Raw genomic sequence first — 22,897 nt, forward strand, 5'->3', positions numbered from 1 at the left:
TTAAAGGTGCTATTAGGCCTAAATTTGATATTGGGAATAGTGACTGAATAGCTAAAAGAGCATCATTATTAAGTGTTGGCTAATTAAATGATTGCTTTCAAAGTTATATCGGACTCAAAACAATAAAACATTTCATAACAGATGACGTATTTTTGTAGACCAACCAGAAAGTTAGCATCGCCCTGGTTCCCTTGACAAAAAGCCAATGGGGATTTTTCCATTGGGTTTTGAATTATTGCAGAAAATAAACTCTGTGGCAAACAAACGTTTATGATACTTACACATTCGTTCCGTAACATAATCTCCACAAACGACACGACTTTTATGATTTTTGAAACGTAAATGCAATCGCCAGAAGTAAAAAGCTTACGTTATACGGCTATAAACAAAATAGACCACGGTCACATGAGTGCGAGTATACACAACGAGGCTGTAAAGGCGGACGAGTCGACGTGATGACGTTTAGAAGTCTCATTTAACCACTTTGTCAGCAACCGCTTTTTTAAGACACGTAAAAGCTTCAAAATTCACAAGTGGGATATTTACTGATGTATTTTATTAAAGAAACAAAACGTTAAAATCTCTTCAGCTTGTGTTTACTACAGACCTTATTTCAGGCATCTAACTAAAACACATTCAAAAAACCCATTGACCTCCAGACGAGAGAACAGGAAGCGCTAAAATGCAAACTCATTTCCAGGTTTTAGGAGTCATTCCTGCAGCACTCTATTTCTTGCTGGGTAACCGGGACTGTTGTATAACAACTGTCACTATTCTCTGACCTGTCATTCAGACTCTATATGCCAAAAATCCATTGTTCATCGGAAATACAGACAACAAAGTTATTTGACAACTCTCGCCCTACTAACAGTGATTACTGGATGTAGTGCATTTGAAAAGGATAAAATAACTGCGGAGTCATGGCGCTGCCCCAGACGCCCCGAATATCAATAAAGTGTTCCATTACTGTAAAAGGAGAGAGAGACAAAGAGGAAAGAGGAAGGGAGACAGATGGAGGGGGGAAAAGAATTAAATCAATGTGTCCACGTGATTCAATTTAGGCTTCAATTTCACAGTTTCTTACTGAGAAGCAGGTAACAGAATCCCTGACACACACATTTGATAGTAAAGTTAAAAACATTACAAGTCAGAGTGGAATCATATCATGAAACAAGACTGACTGAGCAAGCACCAGTGAACAAGTGTCAACGAGGGCATGAATCAGAGAGGCGAGGAGGGGTGGGCATGAGGAGACATCTTTAGATATCAGAGCAGTAATGTGGAAGCCATTCTGGCGTCCTGCCAACGCTCTGTTAAAAGGGTGGAGCTGTCGAGACAGAGTAAGACAGAGAGAAGCAGGGTCTCTCTCTGAAGGGTAGGGAGTGGCCAAAGCTTGTATGCTGATGAGCCATTGAGCAGGGAAGGGTTCATGTGGGTGGGGTGAGGAGAAATGAGGGAGGAGGCGTAAGGATGATGGGATAGACCAGCCCGTGTATATAAAACACGCCGGCACTCTTCAGTCTGATGTCCTGTTGCATCACGAGCATCTCAAAGCCTCCAGCTCTTCTTCTGTCCTCAGCGCCAGAGAGAACCGAACAAGACTAACCATGAGCCACTCTTCAATGCATACCTCAACTTCCTACAGGCGCACCTTTGGGAGCCCTCACCCCATCCCCATGTCCTCTTACTCCAACGTGTCCTCCCGCATGCCCAGTTCTGGGGGGCGCTACATGCGTTCAATGTCTCCAGCGGTTGCATCCCGCTCCACCACCTACCAACAACAGCGTTCTCGCCCCGGCGCTCAGGCCCCTCGCCTCTCCTACGACAAGGTGGACTTCACCCTGTCCGAAGCCATCAACCAGGAGTTCCTAACCACCCGCAGCAACGAGAAGGCCGAGCTGCAGGAGCTCAACGACCGCTTCGCCAGCTTCATCGAGAAGGTGCGCTACCTGGAGACGCAGAATGGTGCACTGCAGCAGGAACTCAACCAGTTCAAGGGCCAGCAGCAGCACGGTCAGCCCAACCGCGCCTCCGACCTCTTCCAGGAGGAGGTGAGGGACCTGCGCCGCCAACTGGACGACACCGGAAAGGAGAGGGACCAGTACCTTCTGGAGAGGGACAACCTGGGTGATGACGTGGTCCAGCTCAGGCAGAGGTTGGTACCAACATGATGAGAAAGAAAAGTATGATGCATGAAGAATTGAGATAGATAGATCGATATATAGATAGACAGATAGATTGATAGATCGATAGAAAGATAGATAGTTTGTGCATGGATGGTAATGTAAGACATTTTGGGTGACGGGTCATTAGATTTGGCCTTACCTCGAGCAAATAACAAAACCATTAGAGAGCATGTGGCTGCAGAGAAAGTTGCATCTTGTTCTAACAAACCATTATATCCCAACAAAGTCAAAGGTCAACCTCTCTTCCTTCATATATTTATATATACGTTGAGCCATGGGTGTGGGCTACTGTGTCACCATCACCTCATTCATTGACACTGTTGTAATTTACTGCCCACGGTCCACTTTAAGCACAGAGAAGGTGGGGAGTCCCTGGGCGTTTGTAATGATGGTGGTGTAGGGCGTGGCACATGACCGGACAGCACAGAGCGGCAGCATGATGCAGGACGCTGCACTGCATCATGCGCATGAGATCGATTCTATGTATGAGTGAACATGTTTACTGAGGCAGGATTCAACAAAAAACAACAACAGTACATGACAGCAAAGTGACCCAAAGAAAACTTTGACAGAGTACTTGATGCCAAATTAGATAAGGAAGTGGTTGGTGATAATGGACACACAATAATGTATGCACACATTGAGATGAGAGAAGGATGGGGGATGGATGGATGGATGGATGGATGGATGGATGGATGGATGGATGGACCAGACTCAGGGTGGGGCCAGCTGAGGAGTGGGGAGGGGAGAGAGAGAGAGAGGAAATGGTACCAGAGGAAGAGAGGTTGGATGTCAGGCGTGGTGAGAATAGCGTCTGGAAAAATCAATGTGACTCAATGACTCCATTAGGTGTGTTTTCAGTGTCCCTCTGTGCTGATGGGACGCTGCCAGAGACCCCATTAGGACAAAAGGACCCCTGTAACACCACATGAATTAAAGATGAGGGAGCAGGGCCCACTACATGTAATGCTTTCCCCACTAATCTACTTTATGTCCAGTACAGGACAGATGGAGCCCATCAGTCAGAGAATGAGAAAATGCATGTATTAATACGTGATATACTTTGTGATGACTCATCATCACGGTGACTCAGGGATTGTAATTGAGTTTGCATTATGACATTTTTTCATTTCATTTAGTTCCTTTTGAAGGAGCATCAAATGACATTTTTGTCTCACTTTGCTAAAGCATATCGCACATTATGCTGATTTTCTATAGCTGCCCTTTAAATGTCACTCAAATTATCTGTACTACGCAGTCACTGCACACTAGACAATATTAAAATGACCATTTAAAGTCTTCAAAAGAGATGGTTAGTAAGTGTACATATTACATAACCTTATTGAGTGTGCGCAGATGACCTTATTGAACTGTAGAGAAACCCCATTAGCAGAAAGGAGCAGCTGCTGGTCCCACTGGGCGCACCCCCAACCCCTTTTTACAGGACAGTGAATTAACAAATTGATCCAGAAAGCTTTTTGCCAGCTGATGCCCCGGAGCAACCCCAAAGACAGAAAGGATGCTCTTGGACAAATTTGACTCATTCTTGGAGCCTGAAGGAAATCCGTACATTAAATATTTTTTCTCTCTTCTCTTTTGTCCTCTAGGTTGGAGGAAGAAGCCCAGAAGAGGGCAGATGCTGAAGGTAACCTGGTTGCTTTCCGCAAGGTAAACGCTCAGCTCACTGGACCCTGATTACCTTATTGATTACAGTGTCCTCAGGCTCAGATAACAGGTCACAGCTTTGCTCCACCTCCAACACTTCCACAATAGTTCCACAGTAATATGACAGGGCAGATTTCTAAAGCATCATTGATCTAGAACTGCTGCACAGGACGGGGGAGACTTTTTTGCTAGGCACTTTTTTATTGAAATATTATTCCCCTTAAGGCTCCAAGTGATGCATACTGCTGGTATGACTCTTTTTGTCTTTAGTTTAATTGTTTTTTATTCTTAAAAAAAACTTGAATTATAACCTGGAGTTTACATTTTTAAGCATTTCTGTATAGAAATGTAGCACATCATAACTGAAAATATCTCTACGCACTAAAGGAAACTTGTGATGACATTTAAAGCATCAAAATAGATCACTCGTTTTATATAAATATATAATTTATAACATACACTAATAAGTTTTGCATATTGAAATGTAATCTGATGGGTACTGTAATTTAATTTTTTTTAAAAGTATGTTTATAATGATGAGATGTTTCAGTTCAATGGATGACATCGCAGTTATGTTTGTCTCATATAAATATTAGGATGTGGATGATGCCACATTGTCCCGTCTGGAGCTGGAGAGGAAGATCGAGTCTCTGATGGATGAGATTGAATTCCTTAAGAAGCTCCATGATGAAGTAAGTGATGCTACCTTGTCTGTGCTTTTCCATTATGCTTGTGCAAATGAAAAGGTTCTTTCTTACCAAAGTTACTTATCATAGTATGTTTTCTAGAGACCTATAATGGTATCGTCAACTTTTACATGCACATACGGCACAGCACAAGCGCCAGAGATGCTGCAGAGTAATTGTATGCGCTGAACTAACAAGCTTCTACTCTTTTGTTTAGGTTAAACAAATGAGTGGGTGGATACCACTGCCACTAAAAAAACTAAGCAACATGTTATATTTAGAGCATAAACACAAAAAAGGTTTCAATTCAGATACGTTTTGAAAATGTGGGACTTTAAACTGCAGTTGAAGTCTGGCTAAATCCGATCTAAATTTGTTCCGAGAGCTTGTCTGCGAAAACAGGCAGCAATAACTGCAAGGCCAGCAGTCACTGAGATTCAGAATGAGGAAAATAAACGATCATTTGAGTGTCATCTGCATAGAAGTTGGATGAAATGCAGTGTTAAGTGAGTCAACAAGAGATCTTTGTGTAGAAAAGAACTGAACCTTGGAGGATACCGATGGCTAGGTAAACAGGGCTAAACTGGCTCCTTACACCTTCAATGGAAGAACGGTTTGTTTTTTAATTGTTGACAAGCTCTTGATATAACAGTTTTGTGTTTCTGACAGTATTTTGTCCATATCTTGTATTATCAGGAAATTCAGGACGTACAAGTGAGTGTCCAGACCCAGCAGCTGAAGATGGAGGTGGAGAGCACCGCCAGGCCTGACCTCACTAGTGCTCTGAGGGACATCAGGGCCCAGTATGAGACCATTGCTTCGAAGAACATGCAGGAGTCTGAGGACTGGCACAAGTCCAAGGTAGGCAGACAGGCACACTGAGAGTCACACAGGAACATACAAAAGAACATAATTATTGATTATTGTGTGCTTCATCTTTTGCTCCTGCAGTTTAATGATTTGACTGAGTCCGCAAAGCGCAACACTGACTCTCTGAGGCAGGCCAAGCAGGAGGCCAACGAGTCCAGGAGGCAGATTCAGTCTCTCAACTGTGAAGTTGATGCCATGAAGAACACGGTGGGGCCAAACATCATCCATCATTTGTCTGTATTGATCTATAATCTATCATTATATGCATTACACCCTCTGCTGTGTTTTTTCAGAATGAAGCTCTGCTGAGGCAGATGCGTGAAATGGAGGACCAGTTTGGCATTGAGATCGGCAGCTACCAGGACAACGTGGGCAGACTGGAGGATGAAATCCGCCACCTGAAGGACGAAATGGCTCGCCACCTTAGGGAGTACCAAGACCTCCTCAATGTCAAGATGGCTCTGGACATTGAGATTGCTACTTACCGTAAACTGCTGGAGGGGGAGGAGAGCAGGTGAGAACAAACATACTGTGTCTCAGGTTTTTTACATGATTTTTTATTTTAATTGCTGTAGATTCCTCTCTTGATTAGAAGCAAGATTGGCATGTTGAATGTTTGTTGCCTCACAGCTAAAAGGACCTAAACTCAATCATAAACACTTTTCATGGGGCGCTGATGCTAGAGTCCTCCAGATAACCCAGTTTTCTCACAAATGAAATAAAAACATGCAAGACAGGTACATATACATTGCTAATAGTACACCTATTGTGAATTATCTTGTATTATAAATCACTTTCTGGATGTTGAAGTTTTCATCTGACATTCAAAAATGTTACTGTTTTACAAACCTCAGAGTAAGCAAGTAAGTATTTATGCAAGTCTAACCTCATGTAAAGCAAATTACTTTTCATTACAGATTAGTTTATAACAACCAACATTTATATTCCCTGTTTAGGATTAATGTTCCCATGCTCAGTATGGGCATGAGCAATCACCATGGCGATCGAGGTAAGCTCTCTTTATTCAAAATAAAGTATAACATGATTAAAGTAATGGGAATGCCTTTTTACCTGCCAGTTATAGCATTGTGAAGTGGGACGAGCCACTGGTTCTGGAGGAGGATTTCCTCATTCTGTATTCCCATTTCAAAATGTTCTTTAAGCAATATCCTCAATATTACTTAACATAGAAATGCAGTACTCTCCTGGATAACGTAACAAACCTGTAGGTTTATGTTAAATCCTTAAAGGACCAGTGTGTAACATTTAGGGGGATCTATTGGCAGAAATGGAATATAATATTAATAAGTATGTTTTCTTTAGTGTATAATCACATGATAATAAGAATTGTTGTGTTTCGTTCGCTTAGAATAAACCGTTATCGAGTGGATCCCCTCTCCACGGAGTCCGCCATGTTGCACCGCCATGTTTCTACAGTAGCCCAGAACGGACAAACCAAACTCTGTTAACTTTTCCTGCTTGGGCCGGAGTCAACGTTACTCGCTCCTGTTGCCGCCGCTCTCTTGCTTTACCAATCACTTCCCCAGACACACACACACACACTACTCACTCTACTCTTACAGCAACATGGCTCTGAGGGCCTTTCGCGTTTTGGCGTCAGCCACCGTAGCAATCCTACACGCTTGGCACATGGCAGAAGTTGTAATCTGCAACCTCGCTGCTAGATACCGCCAGATCCTACACACTGTTCCTTTAATTTCTAGTATTTTAACTTTTCTGTCAGTTTAGTGTGGGGGCTGGCTCTAAATACTAAAATACCCATGAGCCGCAGCCGCCGTTGCTATGGAGAAGAAGCAAGTCAGAGGAGCGAAGGTGTAGCAAATTCAAAACGTGTTGTCCATGCAATTTGGGACAAAACACAGACCCAGAATCCAAAAGTAAATTGATTTAAGCTGCCAAATTGTATTGTCAATTTTCTCAACAGCATTATCTTGAACTTCCACCCTTTAGCAGCTCATGTAACTGAATTTAAATATCTGTGATTGGATGTTATTTCATGAAATGAACTTCGGGAGTCATAGATTAAGGTAGACAAGCTTGTAGTTTACCTTTGATTTTTTTCATATATTTTCTGAGGCAGTTTATGATCTTTTGTACTATCGAGTCAATCAGGAGAGTTTCATGCCGATCCGAGCCCCGAATGCTCCAACTTCTGTCCATTTGCTGTTCTATACAGCTTATCACGGATCAATAACAACTCCTGATAATTCACCTTTGAAGTGAATCTTATAAAAAGTGCATTCAGAAAAGCAAAACTTCTATTTTGTGAATGAAAATGTTTCTGTATGTAAAAATCTCAACAGCACTTTAATCTGACTTTTGACAGACTTTGAACACGCTCCAGCAAGCATGAGCAAGAGGACTGTGGTGATCAAGACCGTTGAGACTAGAGACGGAGAGGTACAACGATTTATACAAAAATAACAGGCTTGATATATTGATAAAGTTACTCATACCGTATGAAAATGAATTTGAACGAATCTGTTTCTTTTCTATCAGGTGGTGAAGGAATCCAAGAGGGAGAAGGAGAGAGAGCCAGTCCGCACCGGCAAGGACGACGACGACGACAACGACGAGTAAAAAAAGAAATGATTAGAAAATGTGAAGTCCAGAGCCACGAGAGAAAAAAAATGCATAAAAAGAAGGAAAAAATAGAAAGAAACCTCAAACTCTGATCTATGTAGTCCGCATTCCCCGCTAGTTACAGTATGTGTTAAATCGTCTAGCAGAGAGTCTCTCAGTATAGAATGAATGAATCGACAGTGTCACTTTGGTGCTATTTAAGCCACCCAACTTTTGCTAAACACTTGTGTCATCTGTACGGCTTAGCAAAGCCACTTTATTAACCTACCACTTGAGGCCTTGATTTACAGTGCAATCCCGTGGAATCCTTAGACGACCACACGTTTGTAGCAGAGTATTAAAGTACAGGCTGAAATAGAAAGATTAAATGGAGGATTGTAGTAGTTTGAGTCGTAGATATGACTTAATAACAAAACTTCAGACACTGCCGCCCTTTTGTCAACCCACCTTGAAAGACAGGCTGAGAATAAATTAACCTATTTGCATTTGTTTTAGAAGCTTTGCTATCATCTTATAGTGCAAACCAATAAAATCTCCAAAGACATGGATTATTAATAAACATGTAACACAGGAAATGTTGACGCTGAAAATATGACAAGTCACCAACTGAAAAGACTTTTGCTGAATGTGCTTTGCAACGCTGTGTGTATCTGGCACTAATGATGAATGAATATGTAAGTGCAAATAAACTTAATTGGAGCAAATCTGTCTTGTCTGTCCACATAACTCATTATGAATGAACTAATTTCCTCTTTTCTATAAGCAGTGTTTTGTTCCATAGAAAAAAAATTAGGAAGCACTTTTAAAGCAGCAGTGGGTAGAAATGGAGCAAATATGATTTAAAAAGTTGTTTTTTTTATAAAATGGTCACTATATCCTGACAGTAGTGCATGAGACAGGTAATCTGAAAAAAAATCATGTGCCTCTGAGTCTTCCGGTGCTCCTAATGGCATCTGCAAGATTTCACAGACCGGAGAAAAACGACCAATCAGAGCCGAGCTGGAGCCTGCCGTCTCTGAGCAGCTGTCAATCACTCACAAACTCTGATCAAACGGTCAAACTAGGCAGCGCTGATCAAATATGAATCAATATTCTGTTACTCTAATGCCTGTTTCTCACATAAAATGTTTGCCCCTGCAGTCATGTTGAGATCAGTTGAGGAAATACCAAGCACCGCCCACCAGCCGGAGCACAGCCAATAGAAACGCTCTCTTTCTGAAATGACCTGTGATTGGTCAAAGTCTCCTGTGGCAAGATTTTTTAAAGGCTGAAAACAGAGCCATGAGGAGGAAGTCTAGTTATCCCTCAGAACACTTGAATTACAATATGCTGAAAGGTTATTATGGAATTTTTGCCCAAAGATGCCAAAAATATTGTGCCTACTGCCACTTTAAACCCAAGGGTGAAGTATATTGTATATATATATACTGTATATATAATATACTGCAAGTATATTCCACAAAATTCTCATATTCTATCACACCTAAACGTCAATCATCGCTCGGGTCCTACTCTTACCTTCTTTGCTCAAGCTGACACCACCAATTCGTTGATTTTTGGTTAGTTTGGAGTTTGTTGTTTTTTGTAAACCTGGAAAGGCGCTGCCTGAAATACTGAACTCGGGGCAAAATATGCGTCTGTGATGACGACATTCTACATCCGCTTCCTGAGTTTCCTATCGCTGTCTTGGCGGGAGACTTGTCGGTCTCCTAGAGACAGCAGCAGACTGAAACCAGCGTTACAACTAACTGATGGAAAAGCTCTTAACTTTACACACTTTATACACCACTAGCTGCTGAACACGGATACTGTCGAGGAACAGCGATTGAACGAATCTGGTAAATGAACCCGTGTTGTTTTTTATCTCTGAACCAGGATTTAAGAGGTTATTACTCAGTCAGACTGCTGTGAACTGAAGCGAACTGCTACATAACATTAGCAATGTTTGGATCAAGCTAGCTAGACACAGTGGCTAACACAAACCCACAGTGTACTATACAATAACAGACAACTTTATGGTAACGTTAGTCTCCTAGTTAGTCTGGTTTCAGTGGGTGTAAGTTAACATTACAGTGAACATTTTATAAAAGTGTTGGTAAGCTGTAGAATTACACCAAAAGCCCACATAAAAGTTATCAAACTTCACAAAGTAAATCAGTTAATAAGCAAAAAGCAAACCAAGTGTGATATCCCCTCCACAAAGTGTCAGATGAGCCAGGTCAAGATGCTTTAAAGGTCCCATATTATAAAAAAGTGAGATTTTCATGTTTCTTTATTATAAAGCAGGCTTAAGTTCTATATAAATACTGTGAAAGTATCGAAACACTCAATCCACGGGGAAATACACACAGCCCGTATTCAGAAACTCTGCATTTGAAACAAGCTGTCAGGATTTCTGCCCATTCGTGATGTCACAAATATACAATATTTAGACCCTTTACACAGTTTTAAATGTAAACATTCTAAATGTGTCCCAGTTTATTCCTGGTTGCAGTGCATGTGAATAACATCAGCTGACAGGAAGTACACATAGACCCAAACTGTTGCCTAGCAACGCAATTATTTAGCAATTCCGTACAAATGCGCTAAAATGGAGCGTTTCAGACAGAGGGTAAATACAGGTATATTCAGGCTGACAGTATGAGGAAAATAAAGTTTTTTTTTTAACATTACAGCATGTAAACATGTTCAAGTAGAAACACAAAATACAAGTATGAACCTGAAAATGAGCATAATATGGGACCTTTAACTGCTTCTAAATGTAGCCTACATGCCATATGCAGTATGAAAGGTGCCGTGTAAATAAAGTATAGATAGATAGATAGATTTAGATAGATGTACTTTATTGATCCCAAGTTGGGAAATGATTGTGTTACAGAAGCAGGTTAACCAGGCAATGCATGATTGGATAGATCTGGTTCGAAAGAATAACCCACACAATCTGAAGTTCATAGTAAACACAGCTACTTGAGGTGCTCTGTTGATCTTGATGTGTTGTGTGGCTGATTAGACTGAACCTTCGCCTTTTTAGGTTGTCTGATGGTGTATGGACTGATTGAAGATGAATTGCGAGCTTTTGGCAACGTGCAGTGCTCTCGGCTATCTGGAGGGAGACACCTATCACAGGGAAGCTGATTGCTTAGGTGAGAGTTTTTTTTTAAATGTTATACATATTCATATACATTCCCTGCATCATCAGAAGGAAGGGGGGCATATTGGTTTTGGATTAAGAACAGGAAAAACACCTGTCCTCCTCTATTTGTTCTGTCTTTGTGTTGCAGAGAGTGTGAAAGACTTGATCAGGTATTTACGCCATGAAGATGACACCCGTGACGTCCGCCAGCAGCTGGGTGCCGGCCAGATTGTACAGAATGACCTTCTACCCATTATCATCCAGCATGCACAAGACAAGGCCTTATTTGATGCCTGCATCAGGTATAAACCCTAACAGGAAACGTTTCTCTTGGACTAGAAATGTATGCTTGTGACTATGATATGAGGGGACAAATAATCAATTTGTTTATTAAAGATATTGTCATTAGATGTAGTGACAGTTGCTCATATGACTCTACTCTGTTTTTTCCCAGGCTCATGGTCAACCTCACTCAGCCTGCCATGCTCTGCTTTGGTAAAGTCCCTGATGACCCAGTGTTTAGACATCACTTTTTGCAAGTGACGTCTCATTTACAAGCCTGTAAAGAGGTATTGTGATCTCAGTATAACAATAATAAGTTGTGCCATAACTGATAACTGTAATTTATTTTTCAAATCTACTGTATTGTATAATAGTGAGTACTTTTGTGTCCTGCTTTTGTTTTCAGGCATTTGCCAGTGAAGCGGTGTTTGGCATTTTAAGTGAGACATTATACACGCTTCTACAACTGGTGAGTGTTTCACTGATTGAAAGAAAAAAACACGACAACAAAAAACATTATTTTCACTTCACCTGTTACATCAGTCAAATGTGTCTGTTTACCCAAGTGTTTCTTCCGGTCCGTCCCAACTAGAGTTATTATAGTAAAATAAAACTGAAACTAAAACAAAAATTAGCAGTGAAAAATATTGTTAGTAAACTGAAACTAAATAAAAACAATATCCTTTAAGAAAAACTGAAACTAAACTGAAACAATATTGCCTGGGTAACAAACTAGTAAAAGATTAAAAAAAACAAAATAAATAAAAATGAAAACTAAATGTTTCTGAAAAACTGAAAATAAACTAAAACAAGCAAATGCACTCTGTAAACTAAGCTAAAATGAAACTGAAAAGTCAAAACTAAAATAAAATATAGACTAAAATTCAAAACTATTCTAAGCTTGATCCTGACTCACCTCCTTCTCTTTCAGGACTGGGAGCAGAGACAGGAGGAGGACAACCTGCTGATAGAGAGGATCCTGCTGCTGGTCAGAAATGTGCTTCATGTACCTGCGGACCCCTGTGAAGAGCAGGTCTGAATTTAACATGAATATCGATGTGATCATATAAGAGACAGAGCTAAATTTGTCTTGACTTTACCCTTCATCTCACCTGTACATCTTCTGTCCCTCCTGTAGAAAGTGGACGATGATGCCAGCATCCATGACCGGCTGCTGTGGGCCATTCACATGAGCGGTTTCGACGACCTGATCAAGTTCCTGGCGTCGGCCCAGAGTGAGCAGCAGTGGAGTCTGCACGTGTTGGAAATAATCTCCCTCATGTTCAGAGACCAGGTTAGACGGTAGAACCCCTTGGAGGCACACATGTAGGTTTCCAGCTGTTCCGTGTTTGAGCTCTTCTTCTTTCCTCACAGACGCCGGACGCTTTGGTGAGCGCCGGTCAGGCTCGTTCAACAGAAGAGAAGCACAGAGACTCTCAGGAGCTGGAGGCGCTGAGACAGAAGGAGCACGCTGCAAAACGCTCCCGCACATTACAAAGAGGACCCAGGTACAATCAAGCTCATATACAGTCATATATATATATTTATATACAGTACACCGCATTCTTTATTCCAGAGCCAAAATGTGTTTTATTTTACATATTGGCCTGAAACACATCATAGAACTCCTGCATGTTATTTACATAAAGCTTTTGTTTATGTCCCAATATGTACAGTATATGGCTTGTTTAGTGCTGGAGTTTGAAAAATAAAGGTATGTTTTATTGAATTTGTCTTTATGTGTGTGTGTCAATGTTATTTTTTCAGACACTCTCGCTTCGGAGGGTCCTATGTTGTTCAAGGCCTCAAGTCGATCGGGGACAAAAATGTGATTTATCACAGACATGTTCATGATGTGAGTAGTGAACTCATCTGTGATACCAAACAATCCTGGCATAGTGACGCTTGCAAAAATCATTTAAATGTGAATCTCTGTTTTTTCTGTTTTTAGTTCAAAAACTATACTCATGACACGGGCAAAGCAGTGAGACGAGTTCCCAAGAGGAATCGACAGGCTCGGGAGTGTAAGGACAAACGCCGCTCAGCCTTAAATGTTCGACTCTTCCTGCGAGAGTTTTGTGTGGACTTCTTGGAGAACTGCTACAATCGCCTCATGTACCTTGTCAAGGTCAGCTGTTGTAACGTTAATGACTTATTTTGTAGCATAGACTCAAAGACCCTTTTTCTGTCTTGTTTAGTAGTATACTAGTGTTGTCACGATACTAGAATTCTAACTTTGAAAAATATAGAAAAATATTGCTATTCGATATTTCCCATGCTGCACGGGAAAATATTAACACAACATTGAGGGCATACATTTTTTGATTTTTATTAAAAGATGAATAGCGGTGTGTGTGTGTGTGTGTGTCAACCCGCTGTCGGGGAGAAGAGAGCAGAAAGCTCAGCTGGTACCCGTGTATCGATACTGCAGAAAATGAGAATTGAAACCGTTTCAAATATTCAGTATCGATATTTATTTTTCTCCTATGATATTTTTGACAACTCTATAGAATACAAATGGAAAATAGGACTGAAAGAGTTACAATTATAATACCTTTTATAAAAGTATATTGCGTTTCTGTGCAATAGGTGACTCATAATTAAATCTTTAAGTTGCTGTGTACATTTGTGGACCAATTTTGTAAACATTTCACAAGGCTGGTACGTTGTGAGTACAATACTCTCAACACTTTGTATTTCCTTGTCTCCTCTACAGGAAAGTTTAATTCGAGAGCAAACTCAGCAACATGATGAGACGTACTACCTCTGGGCGCTCAGCTTCTTCATGGCCTTCAACCGTGGCAACGGTTTCCGTGCAGACTTAGTTTCTGAGACCATGTCCATCCGGGCCTTCCATTACATTGAGCGCAACATCACCAACTACTATGAGATGTTGCTCACTGACAAAAAAGAGGCCACATCCTGGTCACGCAGGTAAGATGATCATTAGGAAGCAGGTTAACAGGAATATGTAAAATCTGCGTGTTGGTCCCAGACTGACATCACTTGTTCTTTTCAAGGATGCATCTGGCACTAAAGGCTTATCAGGAGCTGCTGCTGACTGTGAACGAGATGGACCGCTCACAGGATGAAAGCATCCGTCAGAGTTCCAGCGTTATTAAAAGTAAGATGCTAACAGCTCTTGTTCAAACAGATAGAGTACTTTTTTCACTTATAAGATTTGAATTATTGACTTTTTTGTGGGTAATTAAGCTCAAATGGAACATAACTTTGCACTATCAAAAATATGCTTAGAAACTCTTAAAATGGCACTTAAACATAGTGGAATCACTTTACCTTGCATTTAGATAAGAAACTTTTTTTTGCATCATAGATAGGACACATCTTTTGTTAGTGAACATCCTTCATATTGAAAAACAATCAATCAAACAATCTTTACTTGAGGCAATCATAAATCATAAGGTCCCCCTGCATAAATAAAGGATAGATAAAAATGAAAAAATAGTAACATTGTGCAAGTTTGTTCTTTTTTACATTTTTCCTTTTTTTTAATTCAGGCTCTATTTTTTAACTTCTCCACTATGATAGCAAGCTGGACAGCTTATTCAGGATCTAATTTTATCCAGGATAACATCCTATATTGTCCCATCCCTAATATGGATACTCCACATGAAAAAGGGTTTGCATGTAATTGTAGTCCTACTTGCCTCATCTATTTGACATCACTTTCTAGGCAACATATTTTACCTGATGGAGTACAGGGAGATTTTCCTGACCCTGCTGAGGAAGTATGATGAAACCAGACAGCCTCGCTCCTACCTCAAAGACTTGGTGGAGTCAACGCATCTTTTCTTGCGCATGTTAGAGCGCTTCTGCAAAGGTCGCAGAAGCTTGATGGTTCAGGTAAGTTCTTGTGCTTGTGTGTAGTGTGTGTGTAAATTCTTGCTATTAGTACCTGCTTAGAACATGAATATCCAGCTCTGTTAACTCTGCAGAAAAAGAAGGTGAGGCGGAAAAAGTCTCGAGGTGGAAAAAAGCCCTCGGCTGCAGAAACTAGTCCAGAGGCTCTGGAAGAGACCTGGAAGGTTGTGGAGGAAGAGCTGAAGGCTTCAGGGTTTCAGGTCAGTGTGAGAATCAACCTCTAGGGGAAGCAGAGAGCTCCCAAAACACATCAGTCCAACATCAATGAACTGAAAGGCTAAAATTGAACTGAAGTCTTTTTCTGGTCCACAGTGAAAAAGACCAAACACTGAATACTTTTCTGTCTTCTGTGTGCAGTTGTCAGAGTCTTTAACTGAAAGCATCGTGCCATTTGATGCCACATCTGAAACTCCACTTGAGGAGCAAAGGACTGAGGCCATGGTGCGGGTGCAGGACGCCCTGCTGGTTCGACTGGGACCAGAAGCGCTGGGACTGCTGCGCGCTGCAAGGTCAGTGAGACGCAACACGCCGTCGACCCCTCAAACTAATCACACATGTTTAATTATTTAAGTGTTCATCATCTTCCTGGCATTCTCAGAGAGGTGTGGCCAGAGGGAGATGTGTTCGGTTCAGCTGATGTGGATCCTGAGGAGGAACTGGAACTCCTTAAGCAGATCCTGCATGCCAACCTGCCAAGTAAGTTTTTAAAAATGTATATGTACGTGACCCCTTTGTATCACAGCATCTATGCTGCATTCAAGCCAGTGGGCAGCTCCTTGGTCTGAAAAGTGAAGCCAATGCTGAAGTGCCTTAAACTTGCATTCTTTCTAACAGCCAGCAGGGGGCGACTCCTCTGGTTGCAAAAAGAAGTCTATGAGAAAATGAGCCTACTTCTCACTTGATTTATTACCTCAGTAAACATTGTAAACATGAGTTTATGGTCTCAATCACTAGTTTCAAGTCTTCTTCAATACAGCATGATGTTCATTTAGTAAATTATTGTCCCATTTAGAGTCAAATAGACCATAAAGCAGGGGATGCTTTAGGGCGTGGCTACCTTGTGATTGACAAGTCACTACCACGGTGTTGTTCGGTCTGGGAGTTGTCTGTTTTGTCTTACAACTTTAACCCTTTCACAGTGTTTTTTCAGTTCATGAAAGTTAATTTTAACATTTTGGTCGCCTAAAAATGTCTTATTCTGTGTTTGGTTGTACTTGGCTCCACCCTCTTGTGTCACTGGTTGCAAAAATCTAAGACGGCAGTCCTGAAACCAATAGGTGACATCACGGTGACTACGTCCACTTCTTATATACAGTCTAGGATTCAAACCTTGCCTTTTAATTTCAGGGTCATCTCCTCCCGAGCCTGCAGCCGAGGAGGAGGACGATGCAGCAGAGTTGGAAGAGGAAGAGATGGAGTCTGTCCAGATTTCCGAAAAAGAGTTCAACCTTCTTGACTTTATCAAGAGGTGAGGAAAACCGTTACAGTAACAGTAACCTGCCACCAAATAGTACTGTTGTGACCTTCCTAATGTGTCATGTGACCCTTCTCTCACCCCTCACAGGTTTTCCAACCCCAGTATTGTGCGTCCGTACCTCCTCTTATTAAAAACATACTCAAAAAACACACCTCACACAAACCACTGCATCGCTCGAATGCTGCACCGCTTGGCTGTCGACCTCAAAATGGACGCCCAGATTTTCCAGCTATCAGTCTTCAACCTTTTCAACAAGATCCTGAGCGACCCCGCTGCAGCTGCTTACAAGGTACAGTGATGACATGAGAGAGAAAAACACATTCTTCAGCGTTGTCAAGCAACCTATTTGTGATATAAGGTCAAGTGTAGATTAGACACACAGGACCTGACTCTTATTCTCTCCTTCACAGGAACTGGTGACCTTTGCCAAGTTTGTGCTGAACCGTTTCTTTTCGCTGGCGGCACAAAACAACAAGGCATACGTTGAGCTGCTGTTCTGGAAAAACGTGGGAGCTGTACGTGAGATGACTGAAGGCTACAGCCAAGACGGGTTGGTGCTTGTTTTTGCTTGTCTGCCATTGTGTGTCATGTTAAGCTGACTTTATTGTTGCTAGGTTACAGGTAAAAGATCCACATGTGTAAGACATTTATTAAAACGTGGCATTTGCATTTATTACAAAATAGTACAGTTCTGTTATTTGAAATATTGCATCTCTAAATATCTCAGAGAGGGAACGAAACCAACGTGGACTGAAGAGGAGGAAGAGGAGTTGCGCAACCTTTATGAGGAGCACCGTCATTCTGAAGGTCTGCTTTCTTTTTGTTTGTTGTATTATAAGTTACAAGATGTATTTGCACACTTCATACTTGGATCTAGAATTCATTCATTGACTGTTTGATCTTGTGTTTAGTGCCAGATATAGTGGAGACTCTGCTGCCGTTGCTCAGTAACAACACCCGCACTCGGCGCCACGTGGTATTGCAGCTGGTGCATATGGGTCTGGTGGAAAATACTAAAGCACTGAAGAAACAGAAGTATGTACTCCAGACTGAATGAGTATTACTGTCAATGTAGTGAGGAATATTTTGCAGAATATAAGCTGCAATTTTGTTTTTGTCTTCCAAAAGGAAAGGTACCCAGATTGTTCTTTGGACTGAAGAGCAGGAGGAGGAGCTGCAGATGCTCCACGAGGAGTACAAAGACTCTGATGGTACTGGACACCATGTCATCATTGTGTGTGTAGTGCATTAGAGGAAGATGAATTAGCCTTTCAGTGTACCTCTGTCCTCAGCTCCACTACTTTTACAACAGCAGTCTCAGGAATACTTAATGCTTTTGAGTGGTGACAAAACTGTATTTTCACAGACGTGCTGGGTAATATCCTGAAGAAGCTCACAGCCAAGCGGTCCCGTGCACGTGTGGTGGACAAGCTGCTCAGTATGGGCCTGGTGTCTGAGCGGCGAGAACTTTATAAAAAGAGGAGTCGCAGCGCTCCAGGGAAGAGCTCTGGAAAAGGAATGGTAAAGTTATTATAGATAACTTCATTACACAATTATCTTTGACAATAACTCTATGGACCGGATTAAGAATTGGGAAATGAAGACAATTATGCGTGTAATACAAAAATATAAATGTGTATCATAAAACATAAAACACGTATGATAAGTTATAGTTTAAGAAATGATGTTTCTACACTTCTACACTCTCTGCCACAGACTGAAGATGAGTTCCTAGACGGACTAACACAAGGGTCCCCAGAGGATCCTGGTGACAGAGATGATGAAGATGAGGAGGAAGAGGGTGAGTCTGAAGACGATGAGGAAGATGAAGAGCAAGAAAGGGAAACATCACAAAATGGAGGAAGGAGGAGCCAAAGCCTGCACTCCACAGCGGAGAGGAGACCTGATGTAGGCAACATGGTGTATGCTCTACAACAGGAAGGTGAGACAGAGGCCCTTTGTGCTTTCTTTAGCTGGGTGGAGATTGGCCGATGGTAAAATGCAAAATATATATTGGATAATATATGGATTAAATGTGATTTTTTAAGTAATATCAGAGTCACAGATGTGTGTATCTGCTATATCTTTAAGACTACAAGAACAAAATAATCTTCCATTATGTATTGTTAGGAAATGTTTCATGCTGTTGTTTTTATAACAGGCATGTCTGGACCCTTGTTATGGCTACAGAAGCGTCTAAACAAAACCGCAGAGGACCGTGAAGAAGATGGTAAGTGCAACTGTCCAAAAAAACGTATCCAAACATTTTGCATGTTCATTTTTAAGTGTTTTTAAGTTTTAATTTTTAAGTGGTTTGGGCTACAGTCTATGTGAAAACATGATGTAATTAGTGCTGTTTGGTCTGTTGATGAAATTGTTGTGCTCCATTCATAAGGTTTCTCCCAGCCTGTGCCACTCGTTCCTCTGACGGAGGCAAATGAAGACGCCATGGACAACAAGAGCTTCCGGAAGCTGTTGCGTAAACTGGGAATTCGAGCACCTGCAAATGAACAGGTGTGTTTTTTTGTGAGATATTTCACCACCAAACCAGTCATTTCACCTCATTCTATTTATAGCCATTTGATCTGCTCTTTGTCGTTTTTTATTTGAGACCGTGTTGGAGTTTAAACACCTGGTGGTAAAATACTATACAGCTGATACATCTTCATTAATTTGAGTTTTTTTTTTACTGTTCTGTAACCAGGAGACCTTTTGGAGGATCCCAGAAAAGATCAGTGTATCTGAGCTCCGAAGTGCAGCTGCAGCTCTCAGTCCAAGAGAGGAAGAACCTGAAGTTGGCGAGGAGCCAGTTGCCTCCAGGAATCCAACCGGAGAATCCCAGGAGAAGGAGAAGGAGGAGGAGGAGGAGGAGGAGGAGGAGAAGGAGAAGGAGAAGGAGAAGGAGAAGGAGAAGGAGGAGGAGAAGGAGGAGGAGGAGGTCTCAGGTGAACAGAGAGCTCAGGCTCTGAGAGCTCTGCTGCTCACACGCAAGAAGAAACACCACACCTCAGAGCGTACAGGTATGTGTGGGAGCTTCAGATGTCTCAGGTGACAGCAGTTAATTACAGCTCTGTCACTTGGGTAAATGTTAAGTTACCCAGCTATTAGAATAGCCTGCTTTGGCTAATCTACCAGCCAAGAATGTAGTATTTCATGTTTCAATATCTTGAGAATATAACAGAAATCCTCTGCAATGGCAAAGTTCTCACAATTAAGTGTTGTTTTAGCCTGGAACTGGAGGAGCATCAATATGATTGTAAAGATCCTTTCACCCTTGTTTTGCATCTCACAATGTCAAACATTAAAAAATCAGCAACACACCAAGGTTAAAAAAGGCAAATTAGAATCACAACAACAATAAGATTCCTTTGGTATGCTGGTTTAAAAAAATAGTTTAGATGCCTTTGAAGCGAGATGTGAAGCCACTGCAAGGCCGGTTAATACCGGGGAGACCCTGCAGCATTTTATACCAGTTGAAATCTGTTTGCTTAAATCTACTTCTAGTCAAAAATGAGTCAAGGATTGAGATGACTTTGCTCAAATTATGCAACTTTTTTGTTGTTGTTTTTAGCTCCGGTGTCAGATTTCACTCCTACTGAGGATACAGACAGCACACTTGAGAGGTGAGGCATCGCCCTGTGTTTTTTTGTTAATCACTTAAGCCAAACCACAGCTGAGAAATGTCTATTTTTATTTCTAAACACTACTTAATTCTTAATCTATTCCTGTCCACACCAGGTCCCAGAAGAAGAAGAAGAAGAAGAAGAAGAGCTCAACTAAAAGAAGCAGAGTGTTGGACGATGATGAGGACAATGGTATTTTACTGTTTAGTGTTTTAATGCGTTATTGTGTGTTAGTGATAAGTCTGGGCACCCAACCAGAAAACTTGTAAAACTAAAGGTTAATAGTATGTTGTCACTCCTCATTCCATGCTAAACTTAAAGGAACAGTGTGTAACAATTAGGGGGATCTATTGGCAGAAATGGAATATGATATTAATAAGTATGTTTTCTTTAGTGTATAATCACCTGAACATAAGAAGCGTGTTTTCGTTACCTTAGAATAGGGCGTTTATATCTACATAAGGAGCGGGTCCTCTTCTAGATGCCGCCAAATCCCACACACTGCACCTTTAACATCTGTGCTACAGCAGTCCTGGACCAGTAACGAGCCTTCGATAATAGGGATGTTTAATCATGCAGCATTTTGTCTCACACATGACTGTCTTTACAGAAGACGACTCCACCACTGCAATGGATATGGAAACCAACGGTGATGCAGATTCAGACAGGGAGGATATCTCTGCTCCTGTGAAGCGTAGACGGAAGTTGGTCTTAATTGATGAAGAGGACGATGAGGATTAGTGGCTTTCTTTAATGGACTGTAAAAACTGCTGACAGGGGAGACATAAAAGGCTCTCACTTTGCTCAGAAGTGGATACCATACAGCCCTCTGGAGGTCTGCAGTCCAGAGAGCGGAAACACTATTAATGGAGTAGCAAAGAAACAGGCCCTTAGACCGGCCCCTGTGGATACATAGATCCTATTAAGCAATTTCATTTTGTCATCTGTTTGGGAAGCTTGATTAGTGCCTTTATGTAGTTATGGTAAATAAGTTCTGCTGGTCTTCTATTTTGTTCTCTTTGTCTTAGCGTTGTCAGCATGGACATCTTACAGATTTGCATCACAGGATTTTGTTTATAACTCATTTATGTTTGATTTGAAAGCTAATTGACTTATTGTTTTGATAAAATTGCATCTTGCATTTCTACCTTTTGGTCATTTCCAATGTTAACTTTTGTATTTCAGAGTAAAAATCATTCTTACTTATTATTAATAATAATAAAAAAAATCACTGTTTTCAAAATAGTGGCTCACTGGCAGCTTTTGTTGTCACTTTGGTGCACTGCATCATTTTAAACACTAGAGGGCACTTAAATGTTGAACTATTTGTGAATAAAGAATTATTTGAATACCTGAATGCACAACTCCTAATTTGAGGCCTTGAATATATTATAAATCCCTTTTAAAATGTAGTTTTTGAACTAAACTTGAATTAGTATTGTATCTCTGTAGAGAGTGAGGACAGGGTCAGTGAAAATGGTGACAGATTAAAATCTCAGTCTGTCCATATTTGTCTTATACTTCTTCAAAGATGACATGAACAAAATGTCTTTTGACTGAGCTTTCGTCAACACAGGGATTGTATATGTGTGCTGTCGCTGCCCCCGTAGTCGTCCACGTTTTGCAGCTGTGTCGGAGGTGGTCTTTCGTCCCCACATCTGGACCATGTTAGTAACTTCCTGTCGCAGCATCTGCTCTGCCCCCATCCAACTGAAGCACAAGCAGACCTGACAATCCACAGACACTGCTGTGAGTTAAGCACGTGAGCACAATGGTGGGTGGGTGTAGTTCATGAAACCATCGCTTCCTCTGAATTGAGACTTGTCCCAATATGTCTCCATGTGTTAACCTAAACCAGGCTCTGGCAGTGTGTATATTGAATATACAGGGATGACTCATTGTTTTGCAACTAGAACATAAAAGCCTGGAGGCTGTATTGCCTAAAATGTTGGCAACAGATGCATCATACAGTCATTAAATCATGCAAACTTTCAGTAAATCAAAACCATGCTTTTGTTAGTGAAAAAGAAGACCTGGCTTTTCATTTTAAAAGCTAAAAAAATCACCCTTGAGTGTGAGTTGAGTTGAAATTAAATGTTTAGGTTTTACCACTTCAAATATATTCACCTGGGTTGAAAATATGCATAAGAAAAATGTATTTCAAACATATCTAAACCTCACAGAAACTCAGCCACAGACAGAACTAATGTCACTGCTTATCCAGAAATGGGTCATTAATCCTGTTAAAGTTGTAGATGGTCTTTGTAGTGGTTCTCCTGCTGTAAGTCACCTGGGGACAAAATCTAGTTTAGGGAAATGTACTTGTCATTTCAGGTGTGGGTGTGGAGGAAAAACTACCTGATTTGTTTGTTGCATCATTTAGTTTCCCCAGAACCAGATTGAACAGATTTTCATGTCTCAACACAACAACAAGCATGTAGCCTTTACCTTACTAATATCTGTGTCAGGTAATAGGCATATCGGAAATG

At 41.1% G+C, this 22,897-nt stretch overlaps 2 protein-coding genes across 2 annotated transcripts; both read left to right on the forward strand.

Moving 5' to 3' along the window:
- The first annotated feature begins 1,517 nt into the window (after window positions 1-1,517).
- prph (peripherin) lies at window positions 1,518-8,715 on the forward strand. The gene is made up of 9 exons (XM_074631980.1): window positions 1,518-2,155; window positions 3,794-3,854; window positions 4,448-4,543; window positions 5,234-5,398; window positions 5,489-5,614; window positions 5,701-5,921; window positions 6,364-6,416; window positions 7,755-7,828; window positions 7,928-8,715. The coding sequence occupies exons 1-9, from the start codon at window positions 1,608-1,610 to the stop codon at window positions 8,006-8,008; spliced, it is 1,425 nt and encodes a 474-aa protein (XP_074488081.1). The 5' UTR covers window positions 1,518-1,607; the 3' UTR covers window positions 8,009-8,715.
- Window positions 8,716-9,659: 944 nt separating this feature from the next.
- On the forward strand, window positions 9,660-21,617 carry timeless (timeless circadian clock). Its single transcript, XM_074631992.1, has 30 exons — window positions 9,660-9,849; window positions 11,043-11,154; window positions 11,293-11,446; window positions 11,599-11,713; window positions 11,833-11,895; window positions 12,358-12,459; window positions 12,565-12,720; window positions 12,801-12,934; window positions 13,194-13,281; window positions 13,378-13,554; window positions 14,143-14,360; window positions 14,447-14,550; window positions 15,121-15,290; window positions 15,383-15,508; window positions 15,666-15,817; window positions 15,907-16,004; window positions 16,656-16,776; window positions 16,873-17,074; window positions 17,196-17,335; window positions 17,513-17,592; window positions 17,697-17,820; window positions 17,914-17,996; window positions 18,152-18,306; window positions 18,502-18,727; window positions 18,947-19,015; window positions 19,181-19,299; window positions 19,490-19,805; window positions 20,357-20,408; window positions 20,524-20,600; window positions 21,019-21,617. Exons 2-30 carry the CDS (start codon window positions 11,073-11,075, stop codon window positions 21,147-21,149), a joined length of 3,834 nt encoding a protein of 1,277 aa, XP_074488093.1. The 5' UTR covers window positions 9,660-9,849; window positions 11,043-11,072; the 3' UTR covers window positions 21,150-21,617.
- Window positions 21,618-22,897: the final 1,280 nt, after the last annotated feature.

This window comes from Sebastes fasciatus, chromosome 1 (genome assembly GCF_043250625.1).
Source record: "Sebastes fasciatus isolate fSebFas1 chromosome 1, fSebFas1.pri, whole genome shotgun sequence".
Classification (NCBI taxonomy): domain Eukaryota; kingdom Metazoa; phylum Chordata; class Actinopteri; order Perciformes; family Sebastidae; genus Sebastes; species Sebastes fasciatus.

Bases quoted from the DNA above. Each gene is read 5' to 3' on its own strand.
- timeless (XM_074631992.1), top strand. From the start codon at position 11,073: ATGAATTGCGAGCTTTTGGCAACGTGCAGTGCTCTCGGCTATCTGGAG. The intron at 17,997-18,151 runs GTACTGGACACC...GTATTTTCACAG, and splicing joins GGAGTACAAAGACTCTGATG to ACGTGCTGGGTAATATCCTG. The intron at 19,300-19,489 runs GTGTGTTTTTTT...TTCTGTAACCAG, and splicing joins GAGCACCTGCAAATGAACAG to GAGACCTTTTGGAGGATCCC.
- prph (XM_074631980.1), top strand. From the start codon at position 1,608: ATGAGCCACTCTTCAATGCATACCTCAACTTCCTACAGGCGCACCTTT. The intron at 3,855-4,447 runs GTAAACGCTCAG...TATAAATATTAG, and splicing joins ACCTGGTTGCTTTCCGCAAG to GATGTGGATGATGCCACATT. The intron at 5,922-6,363 runs GTGAGAACAAAC...TTCCCTGTTTAG, and splicing joins CTGGAGGGGGAGGAGAGCAG to GATTAATGTTCCCATGCTCA.